Source organism: Nilaparvata lugens, chromosome 1 (assembly GCF_014356525.2).
Source record: "Nilaparvata lugens isolate BPH chromosome 1, ASM1435652v1, whole genome shotgun sequence".
Classification (NCBI taxonomy): domain Eukaryota; kingdom Metazoa; phylum Arthropoda; class Insecta; order Hemiptera; family Delphacidae; genus Nilaparvata; species Nilaparvata lugens.
This window is the reverse complement of record NC_052504.1, coordinates 26,159,372-26,180,485: the sequence shown is the minus strand read 5'-3', so window position 1 is coordinate 26,180,485 and position 21,114 is coordinate 26,159,372. Positions and strand designations below refer to the sequence as shown.

General features: G+C 32.1%; 1 protein-coding gene across 1 annotated transcript; it reads left to right on the top strand.

Annotated features, from left to right (window-relative positions):
- Positions 1–1,165: 1,165 nt before the first annotated feature.
- On the top strand, positions 1,166–15,204 carry LOC111049046 (serine protease HTRA2, mitochondrial). The gene is made up of 7 exons (XM_039423624.1): positions 1,166–1,833; positions 6,104–6,227; positions 8,008–8,097; positions 8,789–8,983; positions 10,473–10,623; positions 11,425–11,602; positions 14,950–15,204. The coding sequence occupies exons 1-7, from the start codon at positions 1,472–1,474 to the stop codon at positions 15,110–15,112; spliced, it is 1,263 nt and encodes a 420-aa protein (XP_039279558.1). The 5' UTR covers positions 1,166–1,471; the 3' UTR covers positions 15,113–15,204.
- The last annotated feature ends 5,910 nt before the right edge of the window (positions 15,205–21,114 follow it).

The following is a 21,114-nucleotide window of genomic DNA, read 5'->3' as shown; positions in this document are numbered from 1 at the left end:
TGTTTATTTTGATAGGATACACTATTTAGTTTTTTTGGATTATATGATTTATTGTTAAAAGAAAGATTTATGATTTATTGTTCAAGAAAATATCTCAATTCAATAATATAGGCCTACTTACAGCAGGCTATGAATGTAGAATTATGTAGGTGTGCATTGGTGTAATTTCAAATCATGTAAGAGTGGGAGTTTCAGAAATGGAGCAAATAGCTAGGAAACATTTTATTATAATTATGACTATGATAAGCAAACAGTAAAATATGCTACATAATTACCAGAGTAAAATGAACAATTTGAAATAAAAAGGTTTCAAAAATTAATTACAATTCAGCTGAAAACAATATCATATTTTTAAAAATGAAAGTAGGTAAATAAAATGAATTATGTGGACTCATGATAATTCAATAACGCAGGATTATTGAATTTATGTAATGATAGCAATATACTAGGTACTCTGATAACATTTCAAATCATGTATGTGTGGGAGTTTCAGAAATGATGCAAAGAAATCTATGAATAAACATTTATATTAATTGTATTATAATTATGACCATATGATAAGCAAACAGTAAAATATGCTAAATAATTATTATAATATTGTAAATTGAACGATTATTTATTTGAAATGGAAAGGTTTCAAAAATCAATCACAATTCAGCTGCAATACGGTAGCATATTTTACTGTTTGCTTATCATAGTCATATAATATAATAAAATATTTCTTTGTTATTTGCTTCATTTCTGAAACTCCCACTCTTACATGATTTGAAATTACACCAATGCACACCTACATAATTCTACATTTATAGCCTGCTGTAAGTAGGCCTATATTATTAAATTATTGAGATATTTCCTTAAACAATAATAAATCATAAATCTTTCCTTTAACAATAACAATAAATCATATAATCCAAAAAACAATAGTATATCCTATCAAAATAAACATAAGTCTGTGTTCAATAGTTTCAATTAAACACAGCCCTCCTTTGGACTGTGTTCGAACAAAAATTCGGGACATACAATATAGGAATAAAATAGAAACTGAAACTGTGCAATGTATTTTTCCATAAGAGCCAATGTGTTACAAAATGATGAATCCCACAGCAATGCGGGTTGCCTATCTTTACCAGCTGCCTCACTTTCTTTGTGTTGCTAGTCCATTCCAGTTAGCATAGAGTTCAGTGGTTCTGCCCACGGTATTCTATATACCGTGGTTCTGCCCTGCTCTTCTGTTCTGTTTTGACATTGATTTTTGGTTTTTCAAATATTAAATTCTTAGGATAAATATAGGTTTTGAATACAGAGATTATCAAATTTAAAAACTTTTGTTCAATATGCTTTAATAATTTGAGTAATTGCATAAAAATGGTTCAAAAAACTACAGTTTTGTTTACAAGTCTTGTACTGGTTAACTAACATAACCTATTTTTTATTGTTTTGATTTAAAGATTTAGGCTAATTTTAAATTGAAATGTCTCTTCGCAAGTTATATTCTCCATCAATCAGATATTTTATGAATAGATCAAAATCAACTGCATCTCTTATAAATGATAGTTTTTATCAAAAAGAAAAAAAATACAACTATGAAAAAGAATCAACTAGTGAAACATATTTTCAATTTAGACTTAAGCATATTTATTTGACATTTGCTGCCGCAGCAGGAGCTACTTTATTGTGGAACAAAAAAGAACATTTTCCCAAAGTTTTACCAAGTGTTGAGGCAGCAGTTCCAAATCGTTCTGATGGAAACAGATACAAATTCAATTTTATCGCAGATGTTGTTGAAAAAACAGCTTCTGCAGTAGTTTATATTGGAATTGAAGATGACCTAAGGTAAGAATTTCTGTAGTGTTTTACAGTTAGCCTAATCCCAATATGTTATTCTACCGGTAAGTTACCCATCTTTTTTTGTCAAAGTCATAGGCCTTGGAAAGAGAAAACTATCATAATCATTGCCATATAATTTACAATATATGCACTTATATTGTATTATATATATATATATATATATATATATATATATATATATATAATAAGTAACTATACTGTACTTATATTATAACATATTTATTTGTTACTTAGTTATATACTAACTGTTACTTAATCATTTATAAGCTACTTAGCCTAATTGAATAGTAATAGTCTAGGTACTTAAAGGAATATTTAACTTTAATTTTTAGGATGAATTACACTACTTATAACTCAATTATTTTCATACAAAACAAAAAGATAGAAAAGTGCGAAACGTACCTGGTTGTTTCCTATCCAAAAAATGTTTCAAAATATTGGAAACAGAATTTATTATGCGTTTACATTGTAGATCCAAATCATACTTGAGCAAGTCAAAATTTGCTTTCAATGGAAAAGCTGCTTCTCAATGAAAATAAAACTCAAAAGGAAGTGTATTTGATCAAACACGCCTTATCTCTCAATGATTTGCATTTGATTCAAAGTTATCATGGGAGAATATTTTTTATGAATATAAAAGAAGGTATCAAGAGCCATGACTCTATTTAAGAATTTGAGAGTAATGTTTAGAATCAAGCAATATTTGTTAATTTTTTACCATGTGGTTTTTGGTTATGACATATTGTATGGTATCCTCCTGATCTGAGGCCATTTCCTCATGTCAGCAATACTTTCCTAGTCCACAACACTGTGTCCTTACATTGAGTAGGTATGATGCATATGGCCAACCTTCATTCATCAGATGGAGTAGGCCTATTCACACGGCCTGTCGACACTAAATGCTGATTTCTTATTTAAGTTGCAATTTACCAACAATCAAGTGAGAGAGAAAGTGATTTCTCCTATAGCATCCGAGAGAGCATAAATCTGGACATGTCACGCTGGCATTTGTATTGAGGACTATCTGTCTGACAGTAAGCAAAATGTAGAGATTTACTTCCATACCCAGAGCAAAATATTTGCTTACAAATTCCTCTCAGATCATTGGCATAGGGCGTGTTTCAAGGATTAATAATGGGCCAATTATTGTTTCTGGTCTACATAAATGATTTTTCTAGATAAGGGTATTTCCTAGCTGTCAGCTTCCCTAGCAGAAAAAATTACCTAATCGCAGATAAAAATGTATCATTTTTGCTGGTGGCAACTTAATGTAACTCGGGAATTTGTATTAGAGCTTACAATTAGGCACATATAAGCCCACTGAGGAGCAAAGCCGATCAAGGGAAGACTCCCCGGCCATGCTGAAGTATGGAAGGTGAAGGACTGTTTTCCTCTGTTAATGCTGAAGAGTGTAAAGAGAGTTTGCCCAGTGATCATCTGTATAATAATAAGAATTTTCATATTCGCAACAAAGATTGGATTTATTGATCCATGTAAAACATTCCAAAAGCCAACTCGCTACCCAGTCTTCATAATCATAGAACAATAATTTTCCCAGTTCAGTAATAATATTTTATTGATGTTTGAAGTGATACAAAATTTCATTGAATATTCAATGAAGTCAACAGTCTTTTAAAGTTAATAATCATCTAGGACACAAAACTATTATTCTAATACTCAATCTCAATTTATCAGCGACAAGAATAATAATAAATTATATAGTTGCCTTGGTAACAGTTTGAAACATTGGATGAATAAATGAAAAATATGGAAATAGATCTGGAAACAAATTGACTATTAAAACAGAATAATAATTATTATTTTGAACAAAGAGATGTGAAATTATGTGTGGTTATTTTGAGTTACGAAATACTTTACATTTGGAAGAAAATTATTATTTTGTATTATGGAAAGTTATTATTTAAGAAACCATGGTTATGCTAGAAGTTTTGGTGTTGCTAGCTGGTTTAATATGTGGTTCGCATCTAGTTCAAGAGTATTGCAAACGAAGGAAGCCCAAGAATCTAGTAGCCGAATTGTTCTTCCATCAGTTTCTTAATCTTCAAAGTAGCTACAGCAATGGTTCAAGTACATCATTAATGACTAATAACAGCAGTGAAAATGTTATCCAAAAGCAATCTCAAACTTCATATTCAACATCAATTATTAGAGACAAGAAAAATAGAGAAAACAATTACCCACCAAGTCTATTAGCTCCTGATATTAAGTATGATAAGAAGAGAAAAACAAAGAAGAAAGTGAAAGTGGTGACAAACAAAAGCTTATTTACAATATAGACACATCTAGGATCTAGCTATACAAAACAACAATTTCTACAGTGCATATTTGTTTTTTATAAATTAAAAACTTTATATAGTAATTATTTTAATCAGCATTTTTTATTTCATAGAAATTACGATTCAAGGATTAGAACAGCTTTCAATCTCTTTAGTTTTGACTGGCATATCCAATAATATTTAATGAAAACATTTTACTTTGAATCAATTACACTTATTCTAATAAGTTTAGTGAAAAATGAAACTGCTGAATTACTGCCTTAATTCACTTGATTCTGGAGAATTTAAAATGATTCACAAAAATTTCCAAATTTTCCTATTTATTGCTGTTTTATCATAGTCGCGGGAATATTGCTTTAGTATTTGAAATCCATAATGTGATCACAGAACACGTCAAAAAAATAGAACGAGAAAGCCGTCAATAGCTAGTCACAACAGCAAAAGAGTCATAAATATGAACTCACCAGCGTGTTTTATCCAACATAAGGAACTCACTAAAAGCATGCAATGGGTTCTCCACTTGTAATCTCAACTCTACCAGTAATCTTCTAAGAGCATCCTGATATCGCGTGGCCAGCTCTTTCCTTGCTGCTATTGGAAGCTTGTTGAAAAGTCTTGTTGATAGGTGGGCAAGGCCAGTTCGTGTCTCTGGTAAGGTTCGTCCAACTACGTACGGCTCCCTCTTTGTATTGTAGACATGAAAAATCTACCTGGTGACAAGCTCATCTACATTCGCATGGGTCCTGCAAAGAACTTGAAAAATATAGAGAGCAAATACTGTGAGTATCCTAATAAAGAGAGGACGGCAATGAGCCAGCCTATCAGCCACACAAATGACTTGCAAGGCTTTCTTCTGCATGCGCAGCATTCGTTGAACATCCGCTGCTCCACCCCAGAGAACTAGACCGTAAGAATGCTCTAAAAGAAAGCAAAGTAGTATAGTGGCTCTTAGCCCTCTCAGTAGGAAAAACTACTATCTCAGCCTACAGCAAGTAGCCTCTATATGACTGCTCCACGACAGCTTCCTTTTCAGGCCAAGCAGTTTCTAAAAGTTATACACTCATCTACATATTTATTTTCTGTTCTGAATATGTTAATTGTTCATTTGTTTCCATTATAGCCTAATATTGTGATAGTATGCAATGGGTCTTGCAAGACCTGGCAATACATTGTCATTTGTGATAAAGAATCAATCAATCAATTAAGCATCTTCACCGGAGCAGACTCCATTACTCTCTCCATTTCTGAGGCTGAACATAATTGTCTGTGTTTTCTTCTCATTGAGGAGGAAGAGGTTCGCAGAGAACCAGTTTGTTGAAAACACCCTCGTCTTAAGCATAGCTGCCCTCAACTTCTCAGTACTGCAGCCCATGTCAAAGAAGTTCGTGTCGTCAGTATAACATACAGTCGTTCTGCCATTCACACATGTAACATCATTCACTGAAAATGGAAGAAGCAGAGGGCCCAGGAAAGAATTCTAGGGCGCTGCATGACAATCTCCAATCTGTGAAAGGAGGCATACCAGCAATGCCTGTCTACGGCCCCCCAAATCAGTTTGAGGGGTGAATCAACTACTTATTTTTTGCAAAGTTTTGTACAAATAAAGAGACTAAACTTCAAAGTTTTTAAGGACGAATATGTTTTCTTAAATTATAAGTATATATGAGAAATAACTTGTATGCTTCATGACCAGTTCCTCTGTGGTGCATCCCCTCATGCTCAATGACGCATCTACTCCCAATTTTAGAAAAACCTATCTCCAGCCCACCACCCCGCCCAGAAATTATAAACTAGGGATCATCGCAAAAAAGTTGTCAGTTTTCATGTTAAATACAACACTTTCGATCATTGTTAGGGAAACCTCCCCCTCTGGGCACCCCTGAAATACCAATCCCTCCAAAATAAAAATTTTATTGCTGTTTTTGTAATGTTTTGCTGACTGATGTCTTACATTTTAGATCAGACTTCTTTACTGGTAAGCCAGTAACATTGTCCAATGGATCTGGATTCATCATATCAGAGGATGGATTAATTCTCACCAATGCGCATGTTCTTGAAACCAGACGACGCACAAGAGTTATTGTAAGCATATTTTTTGTTGATAACAACTATTGTTTAAAAATGATTAAATTCCTTAGGTTTGAATCCTTATTAGACTAGCAAAGCAGCTGGTCACTATGTCCGTCACATATGGTGCTTATTTGACCTGGTCATCATGCTTGGCAGTCATCCGATAGCCTAAATGTGGCTGCACTATTCGAATATGTTTCATAGTGCTTTATACTGCTTCAAAGAGCCCGGTGACGGAGAGAGTGACAGTCTGCTTGACTTGGCTGCTCAGTCCAAAACAAGCTGAGATCAAGAGAAAATATCTGCGTTTTCAAATTGTATTTGGCGAAATTTCTATATTTTCATTCATACCCGTATTACTGGATATAATATGGAACTTGACTTTACAATCGGGGCAGTGTTGTCTCATTGAATATAGTCATGGAATAATGAAAGTAGGTATTATTTGTTCTGATTCTTTCTTCCAAGAAATAAGTCAAATTAGTCATATCAAAAAGGTTGCAATTTCGCACTATTAGACAACACATTTTGCCCAAGTCTCAATTTGTTTTGTTCAGATTTTTAGTAGAATAAGGTTGTTTGAATATTTGTAGTTTGAACCAGTATTCCAAAATTATCAATTCGATATGAATTTGCAAATGAAAATGAATAATTGATTAGATGTGCCAATAAGCACAGTGACCATTGGCTAAACTTGAAATTGCTCCACTCTTGGGTCAAGTGAAATATAAGTGAAAACTTGGACTATAATACGAAAAGTAGGACGTGTGAAGTACAGGTTTTCAGACGTAGCAATCTAGTCCAGGCAACGAATGCTCAAAAAAGGGTACAGAGGGAAAAGTTTGGAACACAATTTTTTATCCCGCAGCTCTTTTAAGGATAGTAAGGGGGTAAACATATAAAAAGTCCTCATCCCTACTCCTTGTGCTCAAGGGATGAGGGTGGTTCAAAAGTTGCGTTTTTTAAATTTTTGGTTTACACGCATGTATCTTGGGAACAATGCATTTCAGTGACATGACTAATTGAACTTGTAAGCTTTAATTTTGTAATTCACGAAAATTTCCGAAAGACGCACATCGTTCGAGTTATATGCAAAAAACCAAAATATGGTACTTTCAAACCACCCCCAGCCCCTTAGCACATGGGGGTAGGAGTCAGGACTTTTGATATGTAAACCCCCTTCCTATCCTTAAAAAAGCTGCGGATCAAAAATTGTGTTCCAAACTTTTCCCTCTATAATCTTTCGTTGACTGGACTATTGAGTAAGTCTCTCGATTAAATCTGAAGGGCTCCAAAATATTAGTCGAACAGCATTAAACCCCTATTTGCAAATAAACTTATTAAAATCATACCTTTATACTAACTATGGTATGTTATGTATTGTCATTTTGTCATGCAGAATCCTTTTACAGGAATAATATTCTACTACAGTTAATAATGTATGTCAGTGGTATTTAGTTACATTGACAAGATGAAGAAGGTCGACCTATAAGTTCGCAGCTATATCATGAAGGCTTTGAAATCTATACTCTTCAATTTGAATGAATGTTCAAAATAAATTTATTAATAGGTATGCCTAATTGTGCAAATATCATCTTTTCCTGACGAAATGAAATGTGTTGGCTCGGCCAGTATCCACAACAAAGAGTAGGTTTGCAATCGAGTGATGGGAAGAAATAGGTTTCACACATCTCGTAGCTTATCGTGATAAAGCAATAAAAAGGAATAATACTTTCAAATCAATCAAAATAAATGAATAAATTCAATCATAATTTGTTTTTATTATTTACAGGTAAAGCTGCATGATGGATCTTCGTTTCCAGCGACTGTCGAGAGTATGGATATGAAATCTGACTTGGCTACAATAAGAATTAAATGTAATGTAAGATATAATCATAATTTTCATGTTTTTGGTCAGTGAAAATTTTATAGAAAGAGATAGAATAATTCAATTTTGTAAGATTATTATTATGACAATAATATTATTTATAGATTCAGTTGAATTAATCGTCAAAATAGGTAATAAATTATTGTAATAAGCTTTTGTTAAAATTCTAATCATACTATGTTACGATCAGTGTTGAATCTTGCTGCATCTCATAAATTTATGAGACTCATGCATTCATATTATATAGAACTAGAGTATACGTTCAATAGGTTAATTTACATGTGCGCGACTTTTCAATCTCACTTTAGAATTACTTAAGGAAGGAGAAATTATGAGTAAATCGAATTTTGATGCATTTTCAAGGCTATCTATACTTTCAAGCCGAAGATTATGAAAATCGTAAGATCATTCCGTAAGTTATTTTTAATCTCTTTGTGATAAGTAAGTCAACTGTTTAGTATTAACATAGAACTTGGAAATATTATTCTTAAAAATGTTGGCACACTTTTAGATCACTTTGTAGAGTTCAATAACTTCTACGGATTCTCACTAGTTGGTGAGAAAAATATTTCTAATTAACTGTGATACTGTGGTAAACTGGTTTTAGTGAATCTTTTAATAATGGGTTCTTAAAATGTCACCATCATGTTAAAAATTGCCAGTATCGGTATCCATTAATTTTCAGAAAAAGCTGCCAACGATAAAACTTGGATCGTCACATGAGTTGCGGCCTGGGGAGTTTGTGATAGCGATTGGCAGCCCATTGACGCTGGCCAACACAGTGACTGCCGGCGTGGTCAGCACAGTGCACCGCACAGGCCCTGAACTCGGCTTGCGAGGATCGTCCATGGACTACATACAGACGGATGCTGCCATCACTGTGAGTTGAATCCATATGGAAGAGAAAGACCTCATTCGTTTACGGCTAAGAAGCATTTCTATCCAGAACAATATCTGAAACCTGCAACATGGAATAGCTTACTCCATACGAGGTCTAACGATTCACTATTTTTTGTTTTCATCAAGGACGGAAGATTGTATTTACGCACAGATATGACCAAAGTAAGCCCACCTTGTGTGGGGCCCTACTTCTGAGTTGAGAGCCCAGCAATATAGGAGGCGTTCGACATTGCCGTATGTTTCCGGAATAGCCCACCTCTTAACATTGGTTACATACTCACTAAACTGCCCAATTTTTTCCTTATAGAGAGAAACTTGCTTCAGTTTACTGATGGTATACGCCATTTGAAGTACAGATAGTCAGCATCCTCCTTCCTCAGTGAGTCAGTAAGTTATTCAACTTACACTATTTCTCATGATAACTTATTCTCGATTGAGATACTATTGGACAAATTCTAATAGAAAGTATTGAATAAACTTTAATTAAACATTCAAATCAATGAAAATCTCCAACTTCAATAACTTATTGACGACAAAGAAAAGGTTAATTACTTCGATTTGATAACTCGTTTCTCAAAACTGTTGTCCAATTGTGCTCCAGGTGCATTATAACTATAAATACACGCAACCATGAGGTTCACCTGTTTTGTGATAATTATTGTTGTGCATTTTTAATTAATCAATAATATTTCTGCTATGAACAACACTCAACTCAGTTTAACACGTAACTCATTTTTTATTTCTTCACACAAAACAACTAATTTATTTAGGGAATTCTGTATATATGTTCAAATGAGAATTTATTTAATACCTTAAAATACAGGACTATAATTTTCAAAGTGTATGTACAATACGCTTCTCAAAATGTATGTAAAACCATTTTTGTAAAGAAATATTTCATATACACACTTTTTCAAATTCCATGAATAATTTAGAGCTCAGTATTTCATTTCAGTTTGGCAGTGTAGAGATTTGATACAGTTCTCCTATCCATCATATCGCATTCAACATTCACAACATAATATACAATTCAAGTAATCCTTAAAAGGCTGGGTTGCGGATGAACATGTTTTCTCATCAATCAATTTCAACTGTAAATTGAAATAATTGCCGCTGTTATCTATTTTGTCATGACTGACTTTACTAGTCTTTAATATTGCCATTTGGTTTAGCCTACAACTGGCCGCTAGTATAGTCATCAAAACCTAATTTCATTCAGTGGTGAACTATTTTCGAAGAATAACCAGAGATTATGATAATAAATATCGACTTTCGAAAATTTCTCGTAAATGCAAAATGTTCAACATGTTGCTTTTTCTGATGTCTGATGATGACAATTTTGTGTAAAAATCAAATTAGAAATGTTGTTGCTTTGAATTATTTGAGAGATTGTTTCTCCAAGTCGAATCTTGGAAATTAATTTGAGAAAGTTTTGTTCAATGTAATCTTTATGTTTAGTTTTGTTTCAGTTTGGTAACTCTGGAGGACCGCTCGTGAATTTAGATGGAGAGGCTATCGGAATAAATTCTATGAAAGTTGCAGCTGGAATTTCGTTTGCTATTCCAATCGACTATGCAAAAGAATTTCTTAAGAAAGCTGAAGCTCAAAATAAAAGAAAAGGTTTGTTAACTTTGATTATTATTCAAAATACAAGTATGATGTGACATCCATTAAATGATGCAATAGTGTTGTGGAAGCATAAAGACACTTTGTTTCTTTTTTATGTTGCATTGGTGCTTCTCAATCATTCATACTTATGGATCAAACATGGAAGATAAGAATTGGGATAGAATCTACATTTTTCTTGTTTGAAGCAAAACTTCAAACTCTTAGAAACCACCATTAAATTTTAAATATCCCCAAAATTCCTGGTCAAAAATCTTCACTGATTTTCACGGTATATATTCCCAGTTTTATCCCGAGTGGCTATAATTAGTTTTTATAAAATAAATCAGAAGTGTGGATTATTCCAAAATCTTATTTCTAAAGTATTATGTATTCTGAAAAATTTCATAGATGTTATTTTTCTTTTTAAATGTTGGAGGGCCCCGCTATACCTGCAATCCTATAAGTATCTATGACTTGGGTCGCTCTCAGATATAGATATAAGAACGCAGATTGCTCTGTGTGACCGGGCTCTTAAGGTGTATTAGCACTTGATAAATCCCACTACTTATTCATTCCTTTAAATCATGCTCCACTCAATTTTATTGATTAGTTTTTCAAGTATTGAGAATAATGCACTGAGTCTTTACTATATGTGCCTTGTTGATGGATTCCGTACAGACTATCATAAAAAATGATGTCTGAATATATTCGTAAGACATATGATTTTCGATTCTTATTGACTGTACCTCATCTTTCAGCTAAACAATATACATTGAGTTGACTTGAAAATATTCACTGATTCTATTTTTGCAGGAAATAAATTGGACATCAATAGACCCGATGGCTTGCCGAGAAAGTATTTAGGAATAACCATGTTGACTCTAACAGCAGAAATCATAAGGGAGTTACAAATGCGTAACCATCGGATCCCACATGATCTCACATTTGGTGTTCTTGTATGGACCGTAGCAGTAGGATCTCCAGCTCATGTGTAAGCAATTCACAATTTTCAGTTATTAGCACGAAATTCTGTCTCATCATTAACTTTTCATATTTGTTCTAAATATTGAGACCTTCATAAGATATGTTTGAAATGATGAAAGTTTTTAAAAAATATTCGTTACAGCCTCAGTATATAAATTTTAAATCCAATAAGTGATATATCTAGGCCTATCTATATAATAAAAGCCAAATGGCACTCAATCACTGACTGACTGACTGACTGACTCACCCACTCACTCACAGAACTAAAAATCTACCGGTCCAAAAACGTTCAAATTTAGTAGGTATGCTCAGTTGGCCCTTTAGAGGCGCACTAAGAACGGATTTGGAAAAAAATCCAGAGATATGCCCAAAATCTGCGTTTTTCCAGCGTTTTATCAGCTTTATCGAGAACAAATAAACAGAAAATGTTCAAATTCAGTACAGAAGCTCAGCTGGGGTGTAATAAAGTTGTGTTAGAAGGAATTTGCAATAATGTCAAAGATTCGACAAAAATCTGCGTTTTTAAGCGTTTTTTTGCTTCTTCTCAGAATTATCGAGAAAAAATGAACATAAATTGTTAAAATTTAGTACAGAGGCTCAGCTAGGGTGTAATAATGTCATGTTAGAAGGAATTTGCAATAACGTCAAAGATACACACAAAATCAGCGTTTTTTTGCTTTTTCTCAGATTTATCGAGAACGAATGAACAGACATTTTTCGAATTTAGTACAGAAGCTAATCTAGGGTGTAATGTTGTGTTAGAAGGAATTTGAAATAACGTCAAAGATACGCCCAAAATTAGCGGTTTTTTGCGTTTTCTCAGTTCTTTCATCAAGTAATAGACAGAAAATGTTCAAATTTGGTACAGAGGTCTAAAAATTTTTTGATGAGGTGACTTTAATATTTCATCAAAGATACGCCCAAAATCAGCGTTTTCCAAATTTTTTCTCAGCTTTTCTGCGTTTTCTCAGTACTTTGACTTCCTGATGGAATGAAGCATGCTCAAATGAAAAATGCAGGTGAGCGAAGCGAGCCCGCTCATCTCATTTTTGGACGATCCAGTCGGGGGTCCAGGGGGCGGAGCCCCCTGGCTAGACGGATATGGCGAGCGAAGCGAACCTAACGGCTAGTATTATAATAAAGGAATGAATCGGCTTATACAATGTCATGTAGGGGATAGGAAATTCACGAATGCATCATCACGGCTGAACTACTGAACTGTTTAACTTTGTATATAGGTTCTTGAATCATCGAGGATGGTTAAAGGCCTATTTTAAACTCTTCAAGATTGCAGTAGGTTAAGTTTTCAGTTAGTCAAGTTTTTAATTAGACCCTTGTCGAGCACTGGTTACCTGCTAGTACTCGAATAAATTGACACTATTTGAATAAACACTTTTGATATTTTTCACACTTTGAATAAACATCAATGACGTTCTGCTATGCTCTTGAAAAGAATATCCTCTAAAAAGATGAATATTTGATTTCAAAATAATGAATATTTACAAAAAAATATTTTTATAATAGTTTAATTTCAACATGCAATTATTATTTTTTTAATTTCAAATTTTTTTCAGTTTATTTTTCTTTAAAATTAATCAACAAGGAGAATAATGATTCATACTGATTTGATTAATGATTTGTACAATGATTATACTTTTACTATACCATACTATAATTATTAAAGTCTTTGGTGGAAGCCTGCTCCTAAGTTACTATATTTTTGTAATAATAGAAATACATTTTTTCATGGATTAAGAATAAATTATGTGCAGCATTTCTGCCTTAGAATACGCATTAGCTCAAACCTATTGGATTCAATTTCGAGACTTTTTTGAAAGAGCAGAAATGTCACAGAGTATCATTCCATCTTTGATAAAAATATCCATCAATCGTCTTCTTTCAATGAAGTTGAAAAATATAATTTTAATAAGTTTTTTTGTTCGTTTTCTAAGTTTAAATAGACCATTTGATTCATTTAAGTAATTTGTTTCATTATAAATTATTAGAACATGCTATATCAAATGAGACGAAATGACACTAATAATTCAATAAGCAAAGTAAAAAAAATATCCTGATCAATTATTATTTTTCTCTAGAAAATTGGGCTATCGGTCATTATTTTTAAATCTTATATTTCCTTATTATCAGTTCAACCTGTAGTGAATAGATGTCGAGTAATTAGACTCATCCTTGAGTTTTTCTCACACTTGTAATAATTATTCATAAAAGTGGTAAAAGAAACTTCCAATCTATAATATTATGAAGTAAGAATTGGCTTGTTTATGTACAGGATAGGAAATACAAGTTTGTCGCATTATCACTTATGAACTGATCAACTTGCGATTCTACATAAAGAGTCTGAATTTACCGATGATGGATAAATACTTATTTTCATTTTCATTAATCAATTAATCTCAATTTAATAATTGAAATACATTTATCCAATTTGTGATTCTTAATTTACGCACCAATTGAAGTCTAACCAAACAGAGCTTTCTCCTAGTGAATCCGTGGCAATTGGTAGCACGCGTGACTCATAAATGAAAGGTTGCGGGGTCGAGAGCAAACTCATTTTCTCTTGGTGAAAATGTTCAACTCTGATTAAGACTATTCACGTAGTTTTGACAATTTAATAAATAATAATTATTTTATTTTCTTATGTTTCGTGGACATAGGAGACCTCATAGAAAACACATGATGATTGATGCATTGATGCACAAATCAAAAGACACACACTATTTTATGATTCAAAGATTTTATTCATCTGCAATAAACTCCATATTCAAATTCAATCTTTGTTTTCTGTACTTTAATTGCATGTTTATTACATCACATTCCAAAATTCTGTGAAAAGCTGTAGATACTATAAAATCTCTCTTATAATTCCCAACAGCTCTATTCCATCACAACCCGGTCGTGTGTTGATGGGAAGGATATTATTATACATCCTTCTTAGAGAATCGACAATTATTTGTTGAAACACCGTCGATTTATAAAGTTTCATCACAATATTATATTATCGTTGTTCTAATTGCATTCAATCTTTATTCTCATTGATTAATTTTTTATACTTTGTGAAATTCGTTGAATAATTATCATTATCGTCATTTAATGTAAATTAGTGTATAAGCTAGTAGGTAAATATTGTAACATACATAAATAAAGAACTCTAATCTAATCTGAAAAAATTATAAATTTTTAAATTATAAATTTAAATTTTTCTATTGGGTTCATATTTAATTACATTAAAAAAAAAAATCAATATCTCATCTTAACGGCTGTTACAGCCTTGTGAGGCACTCTGTAGATTTTGATTCATCGTTGTTGAACTGTTTTTCTAATTTGAACTTACAGAAGCGGTCTTCAACCTGGAGACATAGTGACACACATCAATGGACAAGTGATTGAAAGCGCAACCACTGTTTACAAAATATTAGAGAATATTAGCACTTTGAACATCACTGTTCTAAGAGGACAATCACGGCTTCAGATAAATGTCAAAGCAGAGGATAATTAGATAAAAGATTTGTTTTTAATAATTGTTTTATCTGGAATGTTTATGAAATATTTCACAATTCGTTTGTTGAATAAAATTTATTGCTTAATATTTGTGTGATATTTTTTAATTTTTACTATCCAAACACTGTATAAATAATATTGTTTTAATTGGATAGTTCGGCAAAATATCACATTTTGTCATTTCAGTGCTTCAAGAACATCAATAATAATTTATTAGAGAACATTTAGACGGGTACATGGTATTCACATTGCCGAATAAACTTTGAAAGTTACTTATCAAGCGTTTTGCAAGAGGCGTAATCTCATGAATTTCAAGCATGATACTGCTTTAATATGGTTTTTAGTTATCACGATAAGAAAATCGTCAAAACTTCATTCTTTTAACAATAAATGGCTATCTTTCTTCAAAAATTGTCTAATGTTCTTGGAAATTAAATAATTTATGAACTGTCATTTCAACTTACTTTCCTGCAGTCTCATTTGTAATTACAAAAAATAATTAGTTGACTAACTCATGTCAAGCTTGTTAACATTTATTTTTGTCCACCTCATTGTAATAAGTGAAGTAACTATTCAGTTGTTTAGTTATGAGCTCCCTTTAGGCAAAACTTATTCTGCTACATAGCATTTGAAAAGACTAAAATACTAAATTGTGAGATAGGGCATTGAGATCAATGAGTGTCTAACGGATGAAACAATCTTTTAAGTGATTACTTTGAGATCTCTCGTGAATATTTTTTTCAAACACGCCATCCGTTTCTGAATAAGGTAAGAACAATTTGTTTACATTATTTTGAATTTTTTCATATAAAACTATGAATATTTTCGCGAATTACGATACATTCACAAAATTTAAGGATATTAATTAGCTCGTACGTAAATATTAAGGGCCCTACACACCTACGGTTTTGGCTCGCGAATTTGGCCTGTCTTGGCTCGGCTCGGGCGAAATCCGTGAGTGTGTAGGCTCTCCCGGCCGGGCGCGTGTAGTTACCAAAAATCTAAATCGCCTAGAAATCGAGATAGCAAAATTTTGATTTCAGATTCGGATTCAGCGCCCTCGAATTAGTAAAATGGTTCGCGGGAGCTCTAAAATAGTCGAAAATGAAAACTCTGAGAGCAATCTTATGTTATAATTGAAGAATTCTATTTCTATAAAGAATTTGGTTGAACTTATAGCAAGAAAGTACTAGTACTGTAAAATAATCATACCAGTGTTTCCCAAAAAAATTTATTAGCTGTAGAATAAACATATTTCAATTTTTTATTCAGTAAAAATGAACTTTTTTCATTTTATTTTTGTCTACTTGTGGGAAATTTTATTGAGGAAGCTGAAATGGAATCACAATTTTTTTTGCTCTATTTTTAACAGGTTAATATCGAGTATGACAACTTTTTTCGATCAATGAATTGTCATAGTATTTTAAATACTATCTTACATAAGATGTAAAGAGTTCTATACCGTACTTATTGGGAGCTGGTTTAGGCTTTACAATATTTTAAGTATGGAGGGTTCAATTCTATATTTACCGCTACGCTGTGTGAATTAAGAGTTGGTGTGTGTCTGTGAGGAAGAGAGATTGATTGATTGATTGATTTTATTGATGGTGTGCTAGGTCTCGACAGACCCATTGCACGAAAACAGCATTAAAAAATATACATCCAGATAATTAGAAAAAATAAACGATAGTAACATGAACAAAATGGTATTAATGCAATTAAGAAAAAGAGAAATTAGTAGATAATTGGAAAATGACAGATTAATTGTTATAATTATAAGATAGCATAAAGCTCTATCCAGGAGGAAGAGAGAGTAGAGAAAAATAAGGGGACAGGGAGAAGAGATGAAGAATAATAGTGAAACATATATAAAAATAAACTACAAATGAAGCACAATTACTTTGAAGTGGCGTTGAAAGATCTGTTAATGAAACTGCACTTCAGCGGACCTCAAAAAGCTTACTGAATTCACATCCGTCAGAGAGAGAGAGAGAGAGAGTGTGTGTGTGTGTAGAGGGACAGATAAGATAACAATAAGGAGGAAATGGAAGTGAAAATGGTCAGAGTTGAATTCATATTCAACTCTTTTCATATTCATAGTTGATTTTTGATTTTCTGATTTCATATTTGGATTCATCTTTTCAAAGTTTAAAATTTAAAAAAAAGTTTTAAAAATTGTTTAGTTTTAAAATGTTTAGACCTAAACTTCTAAGTGTTCAAACACAGCCTTAACTCCCTTGTTTTCGAGTATTTTCGAAAATGGGACTTACGCTTTGTAGAATTTGGGGTAGCTGAGTTCAAATCTGAAATCAAAATTCCTCTTCATCCATCATTGGACGATTTAGATTTTGGTGGAGAGGATAGCGTTGAAAAGTAGGGCAGGCCGGGCTCACGTTGCTTACTACTAGTGTGTAGTGATTTTGCTCCGAGTCGTTCAAAGACACGAGCCAACACAGGCCAAATCCGCGAGCCAAATCTGTAGGTGTGTAGGGCCCTTTAGGGATATTAGTTCATACGTAAATAGTTCATCACTGTTGAAAAAATTAATAATCTGAAAAATGCAATAGTTTTGCAAGGTTTTTGTAAATCATATTAACATTAAGTTATATCCTGATTTTCAATCTTTAGGCGATAGCGTAGTTTTCAGCTAATAGCTAATTATACCACCACTGAGGTATCAACATATTTATAAATGAATTATTAATGTACCGTAATTGAATTCCCCGTTGTTATTGTAAATATTTGCAGTAGCAGAAGTCCTCGGGGTACTGATGGATCTTTATTTTCAAACTTCATTTACCATCATATTAGGCTACAGATATTTATTGTTTCAAAAGTAAGATTCATCTGTAATATTGAACATGTTAAACCGTATATGAAGACTGCAAAAGAGGAATAGATGGTTGCCATGGTTCACGGCTTCACGCAATGCAAACTTTTGGAATTGAAGAAAAAGATGAAAACATGAATATTAGGCCTAACAATGAAATTGAGATACACAATAAGGGCACAATTGAGGAATAATATGTATTTATATAGGGTTGGGCAAGGAGGTATAGATGATTTGAAATAACAGTTACATACTCATTTTTAAACGAAACTCAAAATTTATTTTTTTAGTGTGTACCTTGGTTGTTTCCATTATAAAAATCAAAGAGGAAAACATTAAAACATTGATTATGTACGAAAAATAACATCTGTTAAAGGCTGTCCGTACACTCAGGTAGACGTTGTGAGAAGTTGTCCATACTCCTCTGAAGCATTGCACATGTTACCGCTCGAATTTCTTGTGTTATTGTTTCACTCAGGCTTCAAGGGTTAGTGGTTTGCTTATGTATTCAATAGCACAAGAAATTCGAGCGGTATCATGTGCAATGCTTCAGAGGAGTATGGACAACTTCTCACAACGTCTACCTGAGTGTACGGACAGCCTTTAACAGATGTTATTTCTCGTACATAATCAATGTTTAATTTTTTCTTCTTTGATTTTAATAATTTGAACATCCAAGGTACGGTACACACTAAAAAAATAAATTTTGAGTTCCGTTTAAAAATAAGTGTGTAACTGTTATTTCAAATAATCCATACCTCCCTGCCCAACCCTGTGTTTCATAAATATTATCAACTGAGGAGTGATATAAGAACCGAAAAGTTCTATCAGTTGAGATTTCGCAACGAAACTGTTAAATAAACTCAAGCCTTTCTTTTTCTGCAGTACGGTACTGTACTTTATTCGGTCTAAATAATTATATCTTCCACACCTAATCAAATCAAATCAAATCAAATCAAATCAAATCAAATCAAATCAAATCAAATCAAATCAAATCAAATCAAATCAAATCAAATCAAATCAAATCAAATCAAATCAAATCATTTATTTTCGCCATTTAAAAAAAACAAAAACAATCACAAATAAAGAGCGAATCAAAAAATTATGAATAATAAATTTAAACAAAATACAAGTGTTAACTTAAAAATAAGAAAATAATAATACAAAATCATAAATATCTCTTTACATATGTAAATATAATTTACTTATTATATATGGCATCACCAGCAAAAGAATAAACTTTGCCCGCTGGTGACCGTTGCAAATCGAAAATAGTATAATAATATTTAAAATAAAAAAAAAATCCTCATCATTTAGTCATTTCTGAGAATGAAAAAAGATAAAAGTAAATAAATTATAAGGGATACAATAAATTTTAATTTAAATAAGGTTCTCTATTGAAGTGAAATAGTTTGCAATTATCCAATTTTTTATATCATTACTGGTATCTCTAGTTATATGTGTTAAATTAAAAGGTAATATATTTATAAACTTGCTGCTTAAATATATCAACTGTCTCTTAACTAGTGTAAATTTTGCATAATAAACTTTGTATTTATTGATAGTATTTGGCCTAAAATTGTAATGAGATTCATTTATCATAAAAAAATTGTCTTTATACTTAATAATATATTTTGTTAAATTTTTCAAGTAGAGTTGTCTCAAAGTCAAAACGTTAAATTCGTGAAATAATAGATTAGTTGAATAAAGTCTATGTTTATTTAATATTGTTTTAATAATATATTTTTGGTGATGAATAAATTATTTACATGAGTGTCAAAAGCTCCACCCCAGATTACTATCCCATATTCCAAAATGGATTGCACCAATGCAAAATACACGGTTTTTAAATCTTTCAGTTCTAATATTTTATTTATTTGGTAAAATTTATATGAAATATATTTAAGTTTTTTTGTTATAAAAGCAGTATGGGGCTGCCACTTCAAGCATTCATCAATAATTATTCCTAAATACTTTAAATTACATACATTTACAATACTTGGACAACTGCAGAGGTCCTTGTTTGTGCACTCTAAGTGAAGTTTTATTTTTAAGTTTCTATCAGGCTTTCCAGCTGCATTTGCTGAAAATGAAATATATTTAGTTTTCTGTACATTCAAGCTCAATGTATTTAGTTCAAGCCATTTTTGAATTTTAGACATTTCACCTTCAGCAACCCTGAAAGCATCTTCCCAGTTTTTTTGTGAAAAAATTATAGCTGTGTCATCGGCAAAAGACACCAGTTTACCACAGTCTAGTTTCAGTTTTAAAAGATCATTTACATAAAGCAGAAATAGTATTGGAGATAGCACGGTACCTTGAGGCAAACCAAAAGATGTTAGGGTTACAGAACTTTCTTGAGAATTTAAAGATAGAATTTGGGATCTGTTTTGCAGGTAACTTTTTATTAGATCAAGAGGGATTCCTCTTATACCCATTTTATCTAGTTTAATAAATAAATTATCATGTGGAACCGTGTCAAATGCTTTCAATAAATCTATGAAGACTGCTAAAGGTTTTTCATTTTTATTAAGATTATTTGTGACAATGTTTATAAAATAAGCTAGTGCATCTTGCGTGTTTTTATTTTTTGAAAACCAAATTGATTTTTTTGGATAATGTTATACTTATCAATATAACTCAATAAACTCATTCTTATGCATTTTTCTGCGATTTTTGCTAAATGGGTCTATAGTTGTTGGGGTTGCTTTTGTCTCCACCTTTAAATAACGGTTTTAAATTTGCAATTTAAAATGATTTGGAAATGTTGCTGTGATGAAGATCTTATTTATAATATGAGATAGAGGTGTTGAAATGTATTCGGCTATGTGTTTTAAAGTCATGTTATTTATGCCATCAAGACCAGGACTAGAACTACTTTTTAAATTTTTAATTATTTTTTCTATATCAGATGAGCAAACTGGATTTATGAACCAAGAATTTTGAAAATGGTGATCGTATTTTTCAAACTGCAATTCAATTTTTTCATTAGTTATTTTGATATTCTGAGCATGTTTCATTCCGACAGAGGCAAAATGGTCATTTAATGTGTTTGCATCAATGGTAATCTTATCTCTGCCTGTGGTTTTTTCATTAATAATCTCATTTATACACTTCCAAAGATTCTTGGGGTTATTATTGTGTTATTAATTGATTTTATAATAATGTGT

What these genes read in the sequence shown, in the direction of transcription:
- LOC111049046 (XM_039423624.1), top strand. Translation starts at nt 1,472, where the DNA reads ATGTCTCTTCGCAAGTTATATTCTCCATCAATCAGATATTTTATGAAT. An exon ending in CAATAAGAATTAAATGTAAT is followed by an intron (nt 8,098 to 8,788) that starts GTAAGATATAAT and finishes ATTAATTTTCAG; the next exon opens with AAAAAGCTGCCAACGATAAA. An exon ending in AGACGGATGCTGCCATCACT is followed by an intron (nt 8,984 to 10,472) that starts GTGAGTTGAATC and finishes GTTTTGTTTCAG; the next exon opens with TTTGGTAACTCTGGAGGACC.